This window comes from Triturus cristatus, chromosome 11, assembly GCF_964204655.1.
Source record: "Triturus cristatus chromosome 11, aTriCri1.1, whole genome shotgun sequence".
NCBI lineage: Eukaryota > Metazoa > Chordata > Amphibia > Caudata > Salamandridae > Triturus > Triturus cristatus.
In genome coordinates this window covers 367,559,340-367,582,706 of record NC_140594.1, presented here as the reverse complement: position 1 = coordinate 367,582,706, position 23,367 = coordinate 367,559,340, and the positions used below count along the sequence as shown (strand labels likewise).

At 44.5% G+C, this 23,367-nt stretch overlaps 1 protein-coding gene across 2 annotated transcripts in view; it reads right to left on the bottom strand.

The window, feature by feature from the left end:
- PROM2 (prominin 2) overlaps window positions 1-23,367 on the bottom strand; it is a 352,175-nt gene that overhangs the window by 148,088 nt on the left and 180,720 nt on the right. For both annotated transcript variants that reach the window (XM_085634097.1, XM_085634096.1), the window contains exons 5-7: window positions 10,675-10,738; window positions 9,515-9,604; window positions 7,913-8,112 (exon numbers count right to left, since the gene is read on the bottom strand). In XM_085634097.1, coding sequence (XP_085490223.1) covers window positions 7,913-8,112; window positions 9,515-9,604; window positions 10,675-10,738 — 354 coding nt within the window. The remainder of the gene's footprint in view (window positions 1-7,912; window positions 8,113-9,514; window positions 9,605-10,674; window positions 10,739-23,367) is intronic.

Sequence of the window (23,367 nt, the reverse complement as noted above, 5' to 3'; positions counted from 1 at the left end):
GAGACTAGACTGATTCCATGAGGGGGTATTATTTGTGTGTACACCAGGCAGACGGGGGGAGATGGGGGAGTGGACTGACCTGCTGGTGGTCCTGGACTCTCCTGCCCTAACCCATGATGTCTGAACTGGAACTTTGGGGAGGCGGCCTGTGTCCAGGTACCCCAGTGGGTCAGTGTGCTACGCAGTGCCCTGGATTTGAAGTGGTGCTATGATCTTCCCGGCAAGGCCTAATTGAAGGGTGCAGAAGGGATTTGCATGGATGTCCCGGACGGACCCAGGAGATGGTTGTTGCACGTTGGGGCCTTCTGGCACAATGCGTGCAGCGGATGACACAACAGGATGGACTTGATTTACCTAGAATGGGAAGGTGGTATTTTAATGATGTGCTCATCTTCCTTACTGCCTTTTATGCCTTAGAATGTTTGTTTTGTAAACGAATGCAAGAATTCTAAGAATACTTCTCTTTCTCATCTTGGCTTATGAATAACCTTGTGTGATGTAAATAAAAGGTTACGCCTTCGAAAACCACAACATGAATCTAATCTTTTTCTTGAGCATTGCAGCAAAGCAAGGGGAGTGAGAGGATTGTCCGTGTGAGGTGTGGGAGGCACATTACGCACGTACTATGAAGGCTGAATATGCTGTGGAATAGACCTGCCATCACCATCATTTTTGTAGTGCTGCTCCCTCGACCCTAGAGCAATGTTTCTTATAGCAGCATGGGTTGCACCCCCTTCTCCTCAAATATGCTTAAACTTTATATCTTAGGTATATTGCTTAGGCTCCAGAGATCCCATTTAAGAAACCAATAATCTGTAGGTACCTTCTGCATATCAAGACAGTCACACCAAGAGCATGTTCAGCAACTGCACTATCTCACCATAGTGTCTAAGTTATCCCCTCCAGCGCCTACTGATGCTTGAGACAGCCTCTACTGAATAAAAAGAACAAACAATCTCAACACCGTTTACCCAGGACAGTGAGACAACAGTCTCCCATCTAAACCAAACCATATTTATCCATTTCTATATTTGCATCCTTCTCCAGGCCTGTGACATCCTTTGAAGAGTTGCACTCCATCTGGGCAGCCATCACCACTGCATTCAATCTGTCCAACTGGGTCTGTACTCATAATGGGCGACCCCGTCTTGTCCCCTGTCCTCCTCTCTACAGGGTTTGCCAAGATCAAAGTCTGGGATGTTCTTCTCTTCCAGCACCTGTCAGTATTTAAGAATCTATCCAACTCCACACCTCCTGTGGGTATGTGAGGAATTTTACTTCTTTAGCCAGGTCCACTCTATGTTTTGCTTGGAACAACATTGCATATTTTACTCCTATTGGACATAACAGTTTTTTGGCTTCCACAAATGATGCCCTCTGCTGTTGATCTGCAGCGGGGAAGACCGGAAACAGCATAATTCTGCAGTTTTCTGCCATAAGGTCTCCCTTGTCTTGTGCTTATTGCAGAATATATTCCCTGTCATGGTAGATGGGAGTTTAGCAACCACTGGTCGCTCCGTGGTCCTGAGGAGGGTGGTCTCACCGGGACTCCAGGAACCCATTTGATTGCAAAGAATTGGGATAGGCCCTCAAGATAGGATCAACTGTTTGCCATATCCAGTTCTACAAGACTGTAACCACATATTTCCCATCAATTCACTCAGGAAGAGTCACCTTCAGGCCCTTCCCTTCCTATCTTTAGCCCTGTATTCCAGAATACGTAACTTTCAGTGGGGTCTTTCCATTGCCCCTGCAAAGATCCCAAGGTAACCATCTCTTGTTCAGCTTTAGTGATTCCTTCTACCATTTTGCATTGGTCATCGCGCAGTAGACCACCATCTACTAAGTCCATATTGTGTAAAAGGGAATCTCTTGAGTTTTTGTTTTTTATATAGCAGCTAGGATAGAGTCAAGATTATTTTCTTGGTCCATGTTGCTACCATTTGTATTAGGAAGTGATTGCTCAGTGTCTTCTGCCATATATTTGTTTTCTGATTGCTGTTGCAGCCCTGTGGTTTTCCTTTTCGTATGCCGTCCTATTGTCCTAAAGAATATATTTAACTACAGCAAAATAGATTAAAAAGAGACCTTGTACCATCAAACAACATTGTTCACCTGCGTAGTCAATACCAAGCACTTCTCGTCAACAAAGCAAGCCTAGGCACTCACAGCTGATCACTTTGTAAGTATGGTTCCATGGTTTCAGTCCACTGCTGTACAATGTGCAGTGCACAAAGGGCACCTCTATCAGTGACTATGGTTGTGGAGGAAATGCATACATCCACACCAGGCCCCAGTGCTCCATTCAGTTGGTTGTCTCACTCCGTGGCCTCACCTGGGGCCTTTAGCTCATGCCTCCTCCTCAGAGCAGGGAGCTGCTTAGTCTCCTGACGGTGCTTAATGCAGGACAGAGGGGGCCTGTCCCTTCAACTGGCTCCAGTTATGCCTCTGTCCTGCCCCAGGTTATTAATGTTCTCTCCCGCACGCCACTCATTAGAATGCGGCGGCCACCATCTAAGTCAGCCCTTTCGGTAGCTGTGATAAATTCAGGAAAGTATAGTTTTCCCAGCCGTGGTATGAACCCCTTCTCATCTATGATGTCAGGGTAGTTTTATTTACAGATGTGTCAAGAGAAAGCCAAGCTGAAGTCATGAAACCAGACTGTGGCCACAATTGGGTGAGTTCATTTTCTATTCTGAAACAATGCTGACTATCAGTATAGATTGTCATATTCAATGTACTGGCTATGCTTCAAGCTCTAGTTAGGGCAACCATTTCAGTCACTTGTGCAGGAGTTACTTTGACGCAATGTATGACAATGTGAAAACTGCATATGCTGGTTGCAGATTTCCTTGGATGTCTTTCAAACATGAGCTATACACAAACAAAGCCAAATCACCCCACCCAAGAGGTATATCTTGAAAGTAAGGTCTTGGCCGAGTACACAATTCTGTCACATCCAGAAACTGGGGATTGTCTTATTAGTAAAGATAACCCCCAACCATGGTGTTACATTTAAAATTCTAAGTTTGTGCTTCTCTAGACCAAGCACTCTTAAACCATACTGTCTACCAGTATGGTTGTCATGTGACTCCTACACCTTATAGTCCTCTCTCTTATGTAACATTTCCTACGCACGGATTCACACATGTATGATTCATTGTCTCTGAGTAATGTGTGTGTAATGTAAAGTGCTCTGACACCCTAATATGGCATGAGTAGTGCTATAAAACAAAATAAATGCATGTTAGAGAGTGGTTATGGAGGAGACTTGAGGAGCACTGGTAAAGGGAGGTGTAGGGGAATCCGTAGCGCAGGAGGTCCTTAGGGCCACCAACATATATTGTTGCAACGGGCGCCACCAGCCCTAAAGCTGGCCCTGCTTACAATAATCACTACAATATTTCAAATAAGCTAAAATATTATCAATCGACTTTGCCGGCCAACACATCCCACTCTGCCTGAGCCGTGTACTCAATTCTGATCGCAGTCCAAACACAAAAGCTGACACAAAACCTGACACACCCTCCTTAGCTGGGTCTTCCACTCCACTGTATTGTCTGTAAATATATATCACTCTCTAATAATACGCACAAACCAATTCCTGAGCATTTTGTGTAGTATTGATAATTTTTGAACAACTGATAACCGAAAACTTCAGCATATTTTTCCACAACCTCTAAAAAAGGCTTATAGCTCGAAGGACTCCTAAATGGTTCTTAATCTTGCCACTTCACCATCATCTTGCAGGAAATCCATAAATTCTTTGGTGCTCTGATCAAAAACAACACATCTATGTCTGCCCAAAATACCTTTTACAAAGTAACAATCCTGTTCTTCTCTGCATAACATTTCTCTAGTGCTTCTCTAAGTTTGGAAAGATTTTCATAAAATCCCATAGATCTTGGGTACTCCATGGTACATGAACATAATTGAGACCGCTCACTCCTGATACTTCTCTCAATCTGAAACCACCTTCAGCAGTATCGCACTCGAAGTGACTCACAACTTTCCTTCCTGGATTACTCAGCTGCTTTCAAATCCATTCACTCTTATGCCTTTCCACACTCTCCAAATCTCTGATAAAATCCACAATCTTTCTTAAATTGGGTCCTAAATGTACAATTGTCTCTTTCTGTAGTTTGTCTTCTGTCATCACTGTTATAAATGGCTTACAAATTCATCTTTTGTCCAAATTCACAACCATTTCATTAGCCACTCTTTAATCAATAAATTGTTGCAAATTTGCTGTAATAGTTAAAGAAACATTCTGAGCTGTCTTTGTTACACACTTCGATAGCTCCCAGCTTCTTAATCTTTATCCTCTTCCTGTCTCAATTCTTATTCTTCGACCTCATTATAAGGTGGCAGTCTCACCATCAACAACTCATCCAACGACTCATCTATTTCATCTTCATCACTCTTTTTCTCCTTATTTTTAGGCTCATTTGATGTACCCTTTTCCTTATCCCCCACTATCAAAGGGAAGACCAACAGCTCCAACACTTCATTACGCTATGCCTTTTTCTTCAAATGCAACTTACCATGGATCCAATAATGTACAGTATAGCCAATTTGACTCTTCAACATCTGCTGCTACTTCTGATTGGACCTCATATCCTATTTGTTTAATGCTTCAAACTGTGCAGGTCTTGGTTGTGGATTTATATCAAGTGAGTAATGTTTCAAGTACATTTTATTCTCCAATTAAAAAGTACTATTCTGAGGAAATTGTAGTTGTTTTTTAATTCTTAGTAGCCTTGTGTCACTCATCGAGCCGTAAGCAAGTATGTATATCAACATTTACAAACATCTCATGGGCTGGACTTTTAACTGCATCTAACCTTCGACTTAGATTTAGACTTACCCAGATTCGCATCAATTACAAATGTAAACAATCTTCACAATACACCACACAATCAAACACAATCTAACCACAAAACTATTTATCTTCAAACACAATAATACATTAAACCAAATACAATAAACCTGTGTCTTTGTACTAAGAAGCAGGATGGAAAGCAAACTCACCACAAGAAAAATAGTACTTCAAGGCAGTATGCAATAATGCACTGAGCTATGCTTTGACCAGTTACAACCTACCCTGGATACAGAATAGTTTACCTCTTGCTGTGCTCATAAAAACTACTACTATACCTCACTAACTTAGTTCTCATTCACATCTATACTATTAGGGAAATCATAAAATCAACTTAAACTTGAACCTGGTGTCACACCTTTTTTAAACTTCCACATACACTATTACCTACCATGCGAGTTCTCTAAAAAAAAAACACTTTAAATAAAATACTTAGTCTGAAGGCAAATAAGTAACAATATTTTAGCACTCACCATCGTACTAACAACCAAAAACATACTGTGAATGGACTAAAATTCCCAAAACAGAATTTCATTCCACTACACTGATGCAAAGATCAAAGGCAACCCCTTGCAAATCAAATCGTGCTAGACAGACCACAAAATCGCATTGACCAATCCACTCTTCTGGATAGGATTGCCAGATCACCAGACCACTCTACGAGAGACAGTCCACCTGTCCATGCATCACCAGTCCACTGGATTCTCCAGCATGAGTGTCTATTTAATTAGTAATTAGCCTCTCATTAATCAGACCACCAAATACCCCACCAAAAACTGTTAATGCTCCAACTCAATTAACATTTACCAGGGTAAATTCTCAGGAAAGGGAGAATCCTATACTCAAATATTCAGCCTAGACCAGTTCTCGGTTTTGTAGATTTATTCAAGTATAAAGTTATCATTACAAAAATCAAACCACAATACTTAGCATCAGAAGCCAATTCATTAATAATGCAAAATGCCATGTGCCTTATGAAATACTTTAACCACAGCACACTTAGCAATTAATCAAATTAATAGTAATAAGCTGTGAACACAAAAGGACAATGCACATCTATCCTTTCTAAAATATTAAGCAGAATAATCAGAACTGAATGACATAACATAAACAAAGCATTGATAATGTTTTAGACAATGAAAGCACACCGATTCACAGCATGACATTACTTAAAGAGGTGGTACTAAAAAGTAACTTGCATGCAAACCAATCTTACTATTAGTTTTCAAACCAACCCAAACAACACCTACTTTCAAGTGATTCTCACTGGTTGTTAACCACACGATTAGCTACGCGAGGGAAATTACACAAGAGAAAAGAAACTCAAACAATGAACTGTTCTACACAGCGGGACTTAGTAGAATAACCGTGCAAATGTTAGAACAAACATCTCTGTGGCCAAGGAAGCTAGAAAAATAATAATACTTTGTACATAAAGAGATAAACAGAGGCGGAAGTTGAATTTTGAGGATAGTCTGAAAAACAATGAAAAGCAATGCTTGTGTACAACATTTAAACAAGCACCTTCAGTAATGTAGCCTGGTATGGTCTAGTTATGATAACTGAACCAAATCTATACTAAACATTATTATTCTAATAAAATGATCACCTTTCACAGTATTCTGTCCGGGATGAGAGATCTGTCCAAAATTGACAGGAGTCCTCTTCTCTGATTCTCAGATCCCGTGGAGGACCATTATTATTTTAACTGTGGAGTGTTTGCAGACAACTCTGACACTGGATTGGCTGTCCTAAGATAAGGCTTTTTCATGATAGGGCAGTTATTGTGGCATGGTTGTGTGCCATAATATCATTAACAAAAATATTCTACAACATCAATATTGTGGCCTTGTTTACAATTAATCGCTCCATTGGTTGTAGATTTCTATTATTATTATTATTACTACTACTGGTATTATTATTGTTATTATATTGTATTATTAAATTAGGCAATATTTTTGTAAACGAAATTTAGGAATACAATAGTCTTGTTAGCTGATATTTAATATTCTGGTACCGTACCTTTCTTTTTTATTGTCCAAAAATAACCCACCACTTTGGGTTTTTACTTTTGGACAACCATAAAAATGTCAGTTAATCAAAGTAATGCGAAAAGATTGCGCCGTCTAGAATTAGAACAGCGTCTCCACTAAGCACACCAAGATCTGTCCAAAAAAAAAAGAAATTGTGCACGTTGTGTGAAGTATTTATTTAACTCTTCATATTGGAATCACCAATTTTTCATGTTCAATCACACCTTTTTGGGCGTAAATCACAATGAGTCATGAATTAACTCAATCACAATGCATTTCGGGACCATGTCCTTCGTCAGGGAAATTTTCCATTCCTATACGATCCAGCTAAATCTATGTGACTCCACAGTGGCATGCAGATGCGTTCTAATTCTAGATGGCGCAATCTTTTCGTATTGTTCTGTTTATGCCCTGTATCAGAGGGATATACCCACTGGCACCCTACACCGTATCATTTGAATACTGCGCAATAATTTTGTGAATCAGAGAGTGCCACAATTCTACAAATTCAAGTTAATCAAAGTACCCATAACATGTTAAATTTGAAAAAAATGCTCTTCCCATGTTCATGAGGCACATTTGGAAAACAATCCTCAACACACAGGGAGAATTCTAAACTGGGAGGGCCAGGTACAGGAAGGCCTTTCGAGGCAGTGGTTCTGCCTTCCCAGCTCCTGTGCAGGCAACTCAGCCAACAATACATGAAATGCATATTATTTTTCATAGTGATAGTTCTGGAGTGACCATGAGTTTACTATGCTAAGTATATGTATCATACTGCATTTAAATTCTAAATCCATTATCACCTCCTAAAGGAAGCCTTAACTGTAGGACTTCCTATAATTGTACAAAGGGTATAACTTTGTTATCCAGTTAGACTAAAATGGTACCTGAAGCCCTAGAACACCAGTGGTTAATGGTAGTACCCATCAAGGACCCTTCCCCTAAACTACAGACTCCCCCAGGACCATCTTTTCAGACTTGCACCCACATCTCCTACCTTGCTGAAGTTGGCCACCAGCTCCAGGCCTGCCACCTGCCTCAAGGTCTCTGCACAGGACACACAGTTGGAGTTGACAAGCAAAAGGTTGAGTTTCTGTCTGTGGTCGCTGAGCGCAGTCTCCAGTTCTGCCTGTCTCTGCTGCACGTTCTGAGTAGTGTTCTGTAGGTCCTGCAAATATTGCACCGAATCCTGCAGGTCTAAAGCAAAAAAGGCAAACCCATCTGAAACACTGTCCACATCATCCCTATGCTCCCTCTCTATGTCTTGGCCCTGCCTGACTCTGCCAAATATGAGACAAAAGACCAGTGAGCAATCACTTGAATGGGACTTCGGACTTTAATCAGCTTTAGTACAACAGTCCAACGGGCTGTGGAGCAAGATGACGCAACATTGACCGCTACTGAATGTAACAGGAGTCTACTGTGGCCTTTCATCAAATATGTGAAATACCTACTGCGGTTCTGTATCAGCAGGGGTGCAGCCTTCAGTAAAGGCGAAGGACTGAGGCAACAGACCACTAAGGAGGTGATGGATTATGGAAAAAGCATGAAGTTTATGGACTCAGGACATAGACTGCATTGGAGGGCACAGGTTCAGGGAATAGATGCCACGGTTGGTGAGACAGTTGCATTTTGTCTATCTATAGGCCCTCAGTTCAGGAAACTTGTAAGGTGATAGTGTGCTTTCTAAGTGTTTTAAATCAATAAAATATAAATAAATAAATGCAGAGGAGGTTATGAACTCAGGAAATAGACTCCACTGGATGGAGTCATGAAATTGACTCCACCAGATGTGATGGACTCTGAAAGCAGCGTTCAGGAAAGAAAGCACGGTGAGGGTATGGACTTAGGAAATAAGAGTGCTTTGGAGGTGATGGAGGTGTAGAGTCTGGACTCAAGAGACAGATGCCGGGGATGTAATGGGCTGAGGAAGTAGACTTCATTGGAGATATTGGACTTAGAAAATAGAACCCAGTAGAGACAATTACTCAACAAAAAGACAATAGTGAATGGTATATACAGATTATGGAAACAGAAAATAGGCTGCAGTGGTCATTACATATTCAGGAACTACATTATACAGGAATTATCCTGCAGTGGAGGTGATGCATTCAGGAAAAAGAGTACAGTGAAGGTTAGGGACTCAGGAAATAAAGTGCATTTGGGGTGAAGGACTCAAGAAACTGACTCCAGTGAAGGTTCTGGACTCAAGAATTTTATTTGAGAGGATTTTCTCAAATAGACTCCACTGGAAGTTATGAACTCAGTAAATGCACTTTTCCAGAGTTCATGGATTCAGGAAAAGGGCCACAAGGGAAGCGGTAGATTGTGAACTAAGAAGCTCTTGTAGATAGTATGGACATTTTTTGTTATTTTGCCTTTGAACCTTAATCTTTCTCTGGAGATATACATTACCCCAAGCCATTCCTAACCTGTCTAGGCAGGGAAGGCCCTATGCCTGCCACCTTGTGCTGAGCATTGCCACCTTTTCTCTGCCATTTCATAATATGATGCCCTTGGTTATTCTTCATTGCACTACTCTCTGCTCCTCTGTTTTATGATATGCTGAGGTGAGTCATCCTGTAAAGTGCCGTGTTACCTTGTGCTGTCTTCAGTGCACTCAGCAGTAGTGGTAAGACTGTGACGTTCACCTTTGAACTGAGTGAGTTGCCGATAATTTGTCCAGCAGCTGCAGATAAAGAAAGCGAAAACATGTCTAATAAATCAGACTCATTCTGATATGCATAATTCACACCCAAGTTGGGTGGCGCACAATTAAACTTGTGGAACCGAACAGTAAATAGGATGGCAGAGGCACTGAACCTCAAGACATTTTTTTAATACATAAATAGTCAGCAAAAGGGTGGATCATTATATTTGTACAGTGGATAACTTAGGAAATTGGCAGAAACTATTACTAGAGTTAAGAATGCCTGAAAAACATAGGGGTGCCTTACAGTGGCGGACTGATCATTTTCCTGGCAGTCTGATTTCAGAGCAGGATAGGGTGTCAATGCCCAATCATGACCCTCCCATGGCCACATTCTACTCAGAGCCTCCGGTGTGGTGGGGCTGGTTTCACAGTTTTGCCAGGGCTGATTATGAGTTTCACCCTGGTGTCCTGCATAATGATGGGGAAGTAATGGAAAGTGGGAAGCTATATAGGTTCTGCGGTGGGGATCTTGGTAGATAAATGGTCTCAACGGGTGCGTATGGTCATCCTCATTTGACATACCATGTGTACAGGATTTGAGGACCCAGTTTCTACATCTATCATGTGGACGTGGGTGGCGGTTTGCGATCTTCCCTACAGCAAAGCCGCATCACAAGCCCCGCCTTTAGTAACTTCCATTTGATAGTCGTGGTGCCAATGGAATGGCTTTGCAAGGGCTGTCCAACTGAGTGTGGCATCTTTGATCCCATTTAGACTAGAAGTCTTCCGCCAAGAGTGTCACTGAAACTTTGGAGGTCCTGAAATAAAATACTTTGAATGTTCCCCTTAAACAAAGAAGGCCTATCCTTAGAACACAAATAAGTGATAACATTTCTGCTAAGACATGGTAGACCTTCTGCCATCTTTTATATATCTCAATCAGTTCCTGCAACTCAAGTGGGAGACATGCTTGGGAGAAAATGAGATACAGAGGTGACATCTCTAAATTAAACAGTCCGCCCATCTTCCACTACACAGTCGTTTAGCACTGGGCCACCAAACAATATATGATCTAATAACCCTTTGGATCCAGCCATTCTACTCACTTTTTAAGTCTTCAATGACCTTCTGCTTGGGAATAGAGAACTCGGACACGATGATGTTCACAGCCTGAAATACAAAAAACCATAACGAGGATGTGTTCAAAACTGGCAGAAGATATTTTCATTGGAGAGGTAATCGACTGTGCTGTCACTAACTTTCAGGCATAGCTGTAGAGCACACATTCACCACAAGAGATCTCTTGGCACATTGTTGTCCAACCTAATGGTCCTCGTTAATCGATCAATGAAGGGTGAACGGTTGATTGGACCCACTGTGTTCGAACCTCTGACCACATGGTCAAACACAGATCCCTGAAATTGATACATATGTCCACTCAACCACCACACCCAACACACAAATAATTCAGTGTAATGATCTGGCTTAAAGACTGACCACATAGAAGGATGGCTACCCTGCCTGGTCCACTGACTGGGCCAGACAAGGACATGCAGGAGATCTGAAGAGGATTAGTGGACGTGAGGCACCACCCCAGAAATGGATTTGCATTTGGGGGTTGTTGTGAGTGAGTGTATCCTTCCTCAGTGACTGACCTGTTGCTGGCTCTGAGGAGACGACACTCTTTTATTTGTGGTGACGTCAGCCTCATGATGCTGAGACACCTGTACAATTTAAAGGGCAGTCATGTGACTTTCACGTTTTTTTTTTCAATTTGCTTGTTTTATCTTTATAGCACTGTTGGGACGGATAAGTCCTTTGCATGGTAAGAGAAGTGTACCCTTGCCTGGAGTGCTGAACTGTGCTGTTGCCCGGATCCTTAATGCTGATTTTTGTCATAGGCAAACACAGATCATGCGTGTGCACCATGACATAAGCCTGTCTCATGGATTGTGGTCTTGTTGGATCAAGAGAAGCACTCAAAGTGCTTCCCTCATAGTGGTGGAAGGCTACCGCCTACACCGGGATATAAACAGCACAAGTTCGGTGGTGGCAGCATACTTCAGTAGTAGTGAAAAGGACCTTTTTACCTTGGGTCACTGGAGTGAGGCCTACTAGCTCAATTACCTTTTTAAAAGTTCTGCTGCTGTGTTCTTAACTCACCCTTGGCCTACATCAGGTAGATGTGGAGTGCTGCATAACGCAGGAGTGGTGACTCTGCGTTGGTTGTATGTGTGCCTGGTATGGGTACAGTACAAGGATGGTGCAGTACTGTGTAGTGAATGTGTGGGTAGTACATTTGCAGAATTTCATTAAATGAGATATGTAGTGCTGTGCAGTGCAGTACGTGCACAGGGAACGCGTGGGCTGGGTGTATGTGTGCTTGTGTGAAGTACAATATGTGAAGGGTGAAGAGTTGTGCAGCGCACATAGTTAGTGTGTGTGCTGGCAGTGCATGTGTTTTGAAATAACCACATCCTGTCTGAATAGAGAAAAGCCATAGTACTGAACAGTGTGCTCATATTGAGTGTGTACATTGAATGCATGTGTGCAGGTAAATGTATAATAAATAGAGGTATTAGTGCTGCACAGTAAGTGTGCTGAGAGTGTACTCTGAGTAAATGTGCCTTCAATAGTACAGAGTATGGAGAACCCCGGGCTTCATTTCGGGAAGCTCGGGCTTGCCCGGTGAAGACATGAGGAGAGAAAACTCACCAGACAGATTTTTATATTGCTGCATTCCTGTGATCTAGGTGGGGGAACACTGGAGTGAAAAGGAGGAGACTCCCTTTACATTTGAAAAGGCCGCTCTTTGATTCTGTGATACATCACAAGAATGGGGCCTGGAAACATCTTAGGAAGAGAGATGGGGCCGAAAAGAGAATCGTTAAGAGTTGGGCTGGGGTCTGGGAAGAACATTTTGATGCACATATCACTGGGGCTGACATTTAGATGTGAACTCTGGTCACTCCCATGACTTATATTGTGGACAATCAGCTTCGGAGTCATGCCTGCTGCGGCAGAGCTCTTTCATGAATGAAGATGAATAGAAGTCCCCACTTCAAAAAAAGCAGAATCCCAACCTTAAACGACCCAGTCTCAAATCACATTTGGGGTCTGGAAAAGGACTATAAGAAGGAAAAGTTGAGTTCCCAGAAATGTGTCATCTGCCAATCTGCCAGACAGGCTGTGTGAGAAGGCGAAGATCTGCATTACTTCTGCCTTTAAACAGGATTGTGACCAAAGGCCTGCTAGTCTCCCTGCTGGGTGAGGGGACATCACCCAGGGAAACCAAGACTACCTGCCCTGGAGCATGAGCACCTGCCTGCTTGCCAAGACCAGTGTGCCCTATGAGGAAGAGGAGAGTGCTGGCGGAAGTGAGGGTGTGGGGAGTACTACAGCAAGGACTCCCTGAGCGAGCTGTGAGGATTCAGCTGCACAACAATCAGGCCATAGCATTTGTGTAAGACTATTTTTGGCGACCCCCATATGCCAGGAGAGGGCCCCTGGAAATGGTGCCAAGTATCAAGAGCTGAATGGAGGGCAGCGAGGCCACATGGCCTCCTTGTGGTGACCCGGAATGCCACAGGGGGAGCTGGTAAGTTAATTGGGCCAGAGCATGAGACTTTTGGCCTCTGTGTGTATGGTGATTGCACCGAATAGTCTGCATCCGATAGTGAGCAACGCGGCAATCCTTTATGCCAGAATGGGCTGTCGGTATTGCTGTTGCCAACTATTTGGGTCATGGTCTGCACAAAAGGATTACTGCTGTGACCAGTGGGTCTAGCCTGCCAACAGCACCTGGCTGTTTTTCCGACAATCCGACGATGCCTCTGAGGATGTTGCATCATTGCTGCTGCCCCAGTCGCCAGCCGGAGAACTCCTTCCCCCCCTTTGCTAGGGAAAGCACAACTTATCTTTTGTGTCCTCCAAGCAGGGGTAGCTCTGGCCACTGGAAACTGACTGGCACCGCCGCTCGACAGGGAGATGCCTCCGGGTGCTGCCACGTCCATCGCAAGCAGCCAGATTTCACCGTACACAATCCAGACTTGGGAGCTCCCAAGGAGAGGGCACTCACTGCACCACTGAACACTGCCACACCCCAGAGCAGGTAAGACTGAAACCGAACCTTCTGGGCCCCAGGGGATTCACTGCTGAAGGTGCTGTGGCACCATAGAAACTTTTGACTGAAACCCTGAGGAGTCAAATGGGAACACTTAAGTACAAACTAATTGTTTGCACTCCCTGATGAGGCTGCCAGTGAATGGGGACTAACTTTGAGCATGTTACACTAAGCAGGGTGGAGCAGGGCTTCGCCTAACAGTTGACTACTAGAGTCTTGACCTCAAGGGCGATTGTGTTATTGCACTAAATGCCACATTTCTTTGCATGTGCAGAACTAGAAATAAAATACTACAATTTCTTATAAAAGCAAGTATTTGGCTGAACATTGAATTATTGCTGGCACTGTTTGCTCTTTGAGTCGTATTCCTGGAGCAGTATCTACATCCCTCCCCCGAGAGAGCCTTGACTGCTCGACCAAAGCTGTAATTGAGAGTGAAGTGCAGAAGGGCTTCTTGGCCCCGTTGAGCTGGATCCATAGTAGGTCGGGCCCGGGAAATCAGGAGTAAAAGGCCTCAACCACCAAGGTTGGGCTCAGTAGCCCTTGCTTGCCATGTGGCCTCTGAAAGTGGTTCTGACAATTGGCAGCAAGCGGTGGGGTGCCTAACGTTTAGGAGCCATAGATATAGAGGTGGGATTATTCATTTCCAATTTCCATTCATAGTGCAATAAGTCCAGGCGACACGCAGGGGACACTGGAGAAAACAGGTTTGGGAATTGACCTCAGCACCATGTCCATAGATCAGATGAAGGATTTATATAGGGACAGAGGGAGGAGTATTCCCAGGAGTAGGGACAGAGAGGTATTTGCTAATTTCATATGGGACATGTTTGTGATACTGGGTGAAAAGGAGGAGGTTGTAGCAGACCATGGGGAGTAAAACCAGGGTAGGAATCCAGGAAGAGGGTGAAGTGGTCTAAGGCTCTAGGATTTCCTTAGCACAGGTATATTTTAGACAAATGCAGAGTGTGTCCTCTAATTTCCAGACATTCAACACCCTTAGGGGCAGATTTATGAGGCCCTTGTGACTCATTTACGTCGCCGTTGCGTCACTTTTGTGACGCAGCGGCGGCGCAAATCCTGCGCCATGCTGCGGGGTATTTACAACGTGACGCATCTGGGAGATGCGTCACGTTGTAAAGCCCTGCGCCAGCAGTAGGCGTACCTGTGCAGGGGGGGGGCGTTCCGTCGCAGGAACGCCTCCTAAAAGTGGCTGAGTGAAATCTACAAGATTTCACTCAGTCACTTTTGAGCCCATGCTGCGTAAGGATTGACGCAGCATTGTGAAGATAGGTCCCCCCAAAGCATTGCTGGAGCTGCGTCGCGCTTGCGACGCAACTCCAGCAATGCGCCACTTTTACGTCACAGATGCGTCACGCATCTGTGCCGTTTTTGCCCCTTGGTGCGCCGCATTGTAAATGCGGCGCATCCATGGTGACGGAGCTGTGGCGCACAATAACTGGCGCATCCCTGCTGATATGCAGGGATGCGCCAGTTATTATAAATCTGCCCCAAAGTTTCTACAGTATCTCAGGTTTGTACACCACCTTAAATTTCTAGGGTACCAGTGTCCCAAATTCCAGTAGTAAACCACTTGGATAGATTGAGTATAGCAGAGACCCTAAGTTTACATCTGGCACTTCAGAAAGCTAAGGCTGAGGAGGATGAGAAGGCCAGAGAGTTTGAGAGGTAGAAGCTAAGACTAGCTCACTAGAATCATGAGAAGAGGAGGAGGGATAAACAGGAGGCATCGACCCGGGAAGATAAATTTCGAGAGAGAGAGAGGAGAAAGAGAGAGAAAGGAAGAAAAAACAGAGAGAGTGAGAGTAGAAACAGAAGGAAAAGTAAAGGATAGCCCTTTAGAGAGAGAAACGTAGGATGGCAGCAATGCCAACTCCATCAGGGGCAAGTGACTACTTCCAGTTCAGGCCAGGTGATGGGCAATGTTCCAAATGATCTTGTGCATGTGTATGTGGGAGGTAGCTTAAAAGTGCAGGCCTTAGATGAGGTTTCTAAGGCAGTTGCCTTAATGGGGCACATGCCATTCGAAGGGACAACCGTTAATTGGAGGATGCCTGTAGCAGGCAAGATGGCCAATGAGCGAATTAAGGAAGCTCTCATTAGGAGGTTTGGGCTCCATCAGCTCAATACCTGCAGAGATTCCATGACTGCAAGATAGCAGATGGTGTTCTATTTGAGACTTGGATTTATGGTGTATTGCGTGATTAGAATGAGTGGGTAAAAGGGATGGAGGCCGTGGATTTTCAGTTCCATAACCAGTTGATGGTGACAGAGTGACTCAAGGAGGAGTGCTCCTAGGCAATACCTGTCTGATCTGACAGAGAGGGATACAACAAAACTTGAAGTGTTTGCTGATAACTGGTTAGATAACAGGGGTCACAAAGGGCTGGAACCGTATGATTTTTAGACAAAGTGGTGGAAGAACTCTCCACAGACTGGTTACACACCGTTGGGTAAGGGCCAGGGACGTCCCAGTAAACAATGGGAATGGTATATTCTGGAAGGAGCATACTGAGAAGGGGAGTTGAGGAAGCCCTTCCAAGTCTAATGAAGTGACTTATTTTGTGCCACAAGATGGGACATTACAAGAGAGACTGTCAAGAGATGGAACATGACACACCAACACTGTGATAACAAGCATGTTACACGTGGGTGAAGGTACCCGAAAGGGACCGTTTGCACTCAACGTAGTAGCTATGGACATTTGGGAGAGGGACCCAGATTCTCTGAAGCACATCCATCTTAATACAGAGGGATCTTTGCAGGAGGGTAATATACATGGCAGGAAAGTGCCTGTCCTGATGGATGCTGGAGCCTTCTGCATTACGGTGTAGAGGAAGTACCTTAAGCCTGAAGGGATGCTCCCTGGAGCCAAGGATACAGTATTGGTAGCCAGTTGAGAAGGCATGGAGTATCTGCCTGCCAGGGTTGAGACTTAGCACAATAGCAAGCTGACCATGATTGATGTTGGGGTAAGGGAAAAGCAAGGAGCTGGATGTCTCTTGGGTGATGGTTAATTGCACTTGGATTGGTGCCAGGACCAGAAGCCTTTATGGCTTGGACAAAGTCAGCTGTTTTGACCAGGGCACAGGCTGCACAGCAGTCTCAGAGTGAGGCTGGGACCATCTCTGATTTGCAGGGACCAAGACAAGGACATTTGCAGGAACACCGTGGAAATGGAGGTCATAACTTCCATTCCAGAAGGAGAGGGGGATGAGGCTTCAGAAGCAGACCATTTGCTGAAGTCTAGGTTGCTTACTGAGCTGCATGATTTGTTAGCTGCTGAAGGGCCTACCCAGGACGGTTTCTGCAAGGTATAGGGGAAGTGCTCTACATTTGTGGGACTTTGAAAGGAAGCCCAGTATCAAGTCAGCAAAGGAGTGGTCAGGAAACACTATGTTGGCATGTGAGGATAGTCCACTATATAGTGAAACAGTAAATCTTGAGCCAGGTACTAGCAAAATGCTACTGGTTCCATTAGTACACAGGAATTTCCTGCTGTCACTGGCCCATGAAGTGCCCTTAGAAAGATACTTAGGAAATAGGAAAACCCAGGATAGCTTGGACCCTCTACTCTACTGACCAGGGATGTGCAGAGACACAGAGATGTTCTGTAGAGCCTGTCCGGATTGCCAGATGAGTAGGAAGACAGGAGGGAAGACAAATGCACCGTTAGTGCATCTACCAGCTGTACGTGTTCTGTTTGAGTGGGTGGGAATAGACATTGTTGGTCCATTTGATCCCCCCCTCACAGTCAGGCAACAAGTAATCTTGATTGTGGTGGATCATGCCACCAGGTATTCTGAAGCTGTACCTCTGAGGAGTATGACTGCAAAAGAGGTAGTGATTACTGGTGTGACCAATGAGTCTAGCTAGCCAACTTCATCAGACTGTTTCCCCGCGGATCGCAGGACGCCACCGAGGATGTCACATCTTCACCAGAACTCTGGTCAGGAGCCAAAGAACTTCCACTCCTTGAAAGGGGAAGCAGAACTTACCTTTCCTGTCCGCAGAGCAGGAAAAGCTCTGATCGCTGGAAACTGACTGGCAGAGCTGCTCGACTGGAAGAGCCTGCTCAGGTGGGTGCTACCGCATCCATCTCAAGTGGCCCGATGTACAGGATCTGGACTTGGGAGTGCCTGAGGGGTGGGCACTTTCTGAACACTGCCACGCCGCTGGAGTGGGTAAGACAAAACTGGGCATTGGGGCTCCGAGGGATTCACCGCTGAAGGTACTCCGGAACCAGACACTTTTGACTGAAACCCTGAAGAGTCAAAAGGGAATTCTTGAGTACGGCCTAATAGTTTGCATTCCCTGATGTGGACACCAGTGAATGGGGAATAACCCTGAGCACATTACACAAAGTATGGTGGGACAGGAATATGCCTGACTGTGTTAGTGCATTCAAATGTTGCATTTCTTTGCATGTGGAATCAGAAATAAAATACTACCTTTTCTTATAAAAGCAAGTATTTGGCTGGACATCCATTTATTTTTCGTACTATTTGCACTTTGAGTTACATGAGTCTTGTTCACTAATTTGTATCTACATCCCCCCAGGGAGCCTTGACTGCTCAACCAAAGCTACCACTGAGAGTGAAGTGCAGAAGGGGCACTTTGCCCAGTTGAGCGGGATCCATAGTAGGTCAGGCCCTGGGACATCAGGAGTAAAAGGCCTCAACCAGTACGGTTGGGCCCAGTAGCCCCTGTGTGTCCTGTGGCCCTCTGAAAGGGGTTCTGACAAGCACTTAACGTTTTTGACCAGTATCATGTACAGAGCAGGAATATTTAAGGGTACTTTGGATGCCCTATATAACTCTGAATAAAGAATCTTTTTTTCCTTACCAGTTCCATGGCTGTCAGTGCACAGTTAGTTAAGCGACATCTTAATATCTTGACAAAAAAAACAAGAAAAAGCGAGGTTATCAGTGTGACTCGATACACTCCAGGCCCCCCACTTATTAAGCGAGTTTCCATAGAAACGAGTTACCACGTACGCGTGAGTAGCCCGCTTCTCGTGAAGGGAAGGCAGTCTTTGGGGGAGACAAACAAAATAGGGGATCAGGGGGGCAGAGTTGAGGGGTTCTGAGATGTTATCATTTTCAGAGTCGCACCCTTGGAAACTTGATCCCAGTGGAAGGAAATTGGTTGAGATGAATGTGTAGAAGACAGTTCCGATTTACTGTTCAGACAGTTTTAATGAACCTCGAGTTTCTTAAGTCAGTCCACCAAATCTAACTACACCTACACAGCCTCACAACAAATAAAACTGTAATAGTTTACTTGTTCAGGCATCGCTGCTGGGGCTGTTTCCTTTTGTAGGAACTGGTGTTTATGCCCTGTTTTGTTGTTTTGTTCATGCTATTTTGGCATAAGTATGATAGCTGGGTGCTGTCTTCTATTAGGCGTTTTCCTTGCATTGGTCACTGGTCACTTACACACTCAGACCCTTAGTCAAAGCTGTAGGGATGGACGCCACCAACAAACAAAGTAGTGCAGTGCCATCCCTACTCTCTTTAATTGGTCCCCGGCTGCTCCTATGGTTTAATATTCCTTCTCATGGTTTGTGGGACACCCAGGGCCCATGGACACCTCACGCTGCACATTTGTGCTGCTCAGGGACACCTGTGATGGGCCGGAGGAATGGTTAGTTTGCCCTCCTAGTGGTCCTATGGGTGTGTCCCCCCTTAACTGCTATGACTTTTATATTTTGCAAAGACAGGGGGCTAGAGATTAACACGGCAAAAAACAAGTATATGGTATTTAATCCTAGCAGAACATCTCGTCCCAACCCCACCCTAAATGGCACCCAGCTGGAGAGGGTGGCAGTCTTTGACTACCTGGGTGTCACGTAAACGGAAACCTTTGGGTGGGGCCCGCACCAAGAAAAGGGAGGCCTGAGGCTAGCTCAGATGACTGGGGGCCTAGCAAAATTATATAGGAACATAACATCAAGACAACTGGGCCCGTTAACAGAGTTCAAATTAGGAGCGCAATCATGTATGGGGCTGAACTCTGGGGACATCGCCCTGTAGGTGCACTGCTCAGAACTGAGAATAAGTTTATGAGACAACTCTTGGGCCTACGGCCAAGTACTCCTCTCATCCCCTTATGCATGGACCTTGGCCTTAGACCCATAAATGAGGAAATTGAGTTGCGACCCTTGACCTTTTGGTGCCGACTGTGAGCGACACCCAAACTACTAGTTTACCAGTCGGAACTCAAGGCGATTCTGGGGCTTGCAGGGGTGGGAAAAATATCCTGGCTGGCACATATCAAAGACATGTGCTTTGGACTGAGCTGGCCAAACTTATGGACCCACCCGGAGAAAGTGTCTCGGTCTATTTCACGCCTCAAGCTAGTTAAAGCTTACAGACTTTTTAGATTGGGTGAACTCTATAGGAATGCTAAAAATGGTTGTTTAACTTCAGATTTTTTTGATTTTAAAGACCAATATTTATTTGAGACTTTTCTCGATGACGTCTATCCACTTGTGGCAAGGAAACTTTATGTCCAGTTTAGATGGGGCTGTCTGCCAGTCCATGCATTTACAAACAAATGGACCAAAGCCTCCCCATCTCCCTGTCCGGCCTGTGAGAATCAGGAAGAGTCCCTTACACATGTTTTCTTTTTTTTCTCAGGTTATATTGCAGCCAGAAGGTACTGGCTCCTACCAATATGCAGGAACTTGGGGTTCAGACAGACACGGGAGGCTCTTAGAGTCCTGCGCACTGGAACGCACCCCCCCCGATTGTTTTTGCAGTGTCCCGCTTCCTTAACTCCATGTGGTTTAGGCGTCGCAAGTTCTTAAATTCCACTAGTGCAGTCTAAACGTACCTTTTCCGTCTTCCACAGCTTAGAACTTATTAAATATGAACTCATTGTTTTAAATCCTTTTAAAATTTTAATAACTTTTTAACTTGTCATTAAGGTTGTATAATGAACTGTTATCGGTTATATCCTGTGATGCTTAATTTTTTTTTTAATGTATTATATGCTTTTTTTATCTTCTGCTTTTATGGTCTGTAATGATCGAAATAAAGCTTGAAAATTGGAAATTGGCTATGACTAAACCCTGACAGTGAGAGCAGGTTATAGTTTTGGGTCTGGGTCGACGAGCACCCAGAGGAGTTGCCTACCGGCCTCCCTGTGTGAATTAAACTCTGGATGTTGGGCGAGATGTGCCCTCTACTCTGGATAATTTGTAAACATTGTAAAGCTTGAGAACCTGAGGTTCAGTCACTGCTGGAGCAATCCTTTGTGAACAAAAGGGAATTATAGTAGAAGACTGACAGAATATGTTCAGTTTTTTGCCCCCATAAATTCAGAACTACTTGTGTCAAATTGCATTGGGCCCGATAAATTCAGACTTTCCTTCCGGGTCACTTGCAGCTAGGCCTATGCGAAGGGTTTTACCGCAGGTCACTGTGGCCAAGATAAGGTGCTTGTCCTAAGGTGAGAAGGCAGTGGGCACCAGAAGCAAGGGACACCTTGAGTGTCTGGACCCCCTGCAGGTATGAAAAGGTGAGAGTCCATGATTTACCAGTCCATGCACCAGGAGGGTTCTGGTGAAGGGAAAAGTGTCACTAGACAGACATGCAGCCGAGCTGAGAGAGAAACCTCCAGCCACTCTGTGAACAAAGTGTGCTTGTATGTTCAGGGTCTTTGGATAGTGTGGTGTTCTTGTGTGTGCGCTGTTGCCATTGGAGTGTCCGTGTGTGGTGTATATGTGAATGTGGACGTATCTGTTAAGAGTGTGGTTTGTTTGTGTGCACACAGTGGACACTATTCAAAAAGGTAAATTTAGGCACGTACATAGGTTTATGACTAAATTTGCCTGTTTTCCATCATCCAGGAAGGCATAAAGGGATTCTTGGCAGGCATAAATCTACACGTGCGGAGATCTCCACCAAGAGTGAGGTTTCTCCACACCTTTGAACGCCACTCAAGGAGTGGGGAAATGGGAGTTCCAAGGCATGGTTAGCCTTGAAAGTTTGGGAAGTCCTACAAACAAGTAGGATTGTGGGAGGTCACAAAGTCTTCCTGTTTTCCTGTGTGCACACCTTCAAAAGGGTTGGAGTTTTAATATACCCATGACTAGCGTGAATCTCCTTTAAAGGTGGAGAGAGAATGGATCAAGCTCCAGATTTGCTGGGGTGCAGGGAAGGGTTTTCTCAAATGGAAAAAAACTATTTTTGCTGTGGAGAAAGAAAAAGTGTGCTTTTGTGCAGGGCATCCCAATCCCCTTCTGTGTAGATCCTCCTTCTCCTCTATGAAGAAATCTGTAAAGCGGAAATAGACTCCAGATGGCCTTCTCAGGAATTTTCATGGAAATCTGCACTTGGGTCAGCTTTCCATGTGGATTCCTGTGAATATCTGTGAATCCTAGAAAGTAGTACATCTACACATGCACGTAGGTGTAAATCTGTGAGTGTAGAAGTACTGCTGTCTTTGGGAATCAGTCCATGTGTGTTCCTGCCAGTGTGTGCATGTGTTTGTGTGTGTGAGTATAGATGCAATACCTGTGAACATTGCGGTAGGCTGTGATTGCACTGTATGTCTATGCCACTGAAATGTGTGAGAGCTTGTGTTATGATGTCTATAAATATATATTCAGATGACGTGTGTAAATAGTGTAGTGTGTTTGTGTGTGCACTATGTATTTCTGCCAGTGTGCGTGGTTTGTGTGTGTATGTGTTGGGGTGAAAATAGGATGATGTGCTTGTATTATGTGCATGTGACGTGTGTGATGTGTATGTGGTTTGTTCTTTCAAGGATATGTGGTGTATGCCTGTGTAGCGGATGTGTGTGCGGCGATGACGTCCTCATTCACCTTCCTGCAAGACCTCTGGGGACATTGCAGTTCAGTTCCATGCCCTGGTTTTTAAATCTCCTTGGGGAGGCAGGGCTGTCAGGTTGCATTAGTGATAAGGCTGGCCTGTGCTGATTGTTGAGCCTGACAGTGGATTTAATTTCCACCGCATATTATAGAGTTCGTGGGTGATGGGCATGCAAGGGCATCGGACCGAACAGGAATCAGAGAGAACTTGTCACCAGCCATACACACCACCAAAGTCTGCAGCACCGACTGCACACATAGAGAGAGAGATCTGATGCACCAGGCCTTCAGCTGTCAATCACACACTGCCACAGAATGTAAAATGAAACTCATAACACCCATGGCAACCCATTGCCACCACAGACGCAAAGGGGCAGATTTACTATAGAATCACGCAACATAGCACAGCCGTTGTGTGATAGGAAGAGAGCAGGACGGTTCCACAACTGCAAAGATAGAAGTGCTGCTGCATGTTTGCAAGCGCTGGCGCAAAATTCACCTACCTTACGCCACGTACATACCATGGCACTATAGTGCAAAGGTGTGAGTGATGTCTAGTACAGGTTTTGTACTAGAAAGACATCCTTCCTGTACAAAATTCTATGCTCAGACATAATTTTTAAATTTTCCTCCTTTGTATGTGCGTTGTACAGTGCAGCACACATGCAAAATGTTCTTACTTTGCAGCTGTCTCATGGAGGTGTATTTTTGGCGGTGCACAGCTCTGTCTGTCAGTGTTACTAGAGAGGGTTTTGCATCAAACGTACCATGTGTGGCAAAGTGAGAACACCCATGTACCACCCACTAGACGTCCCT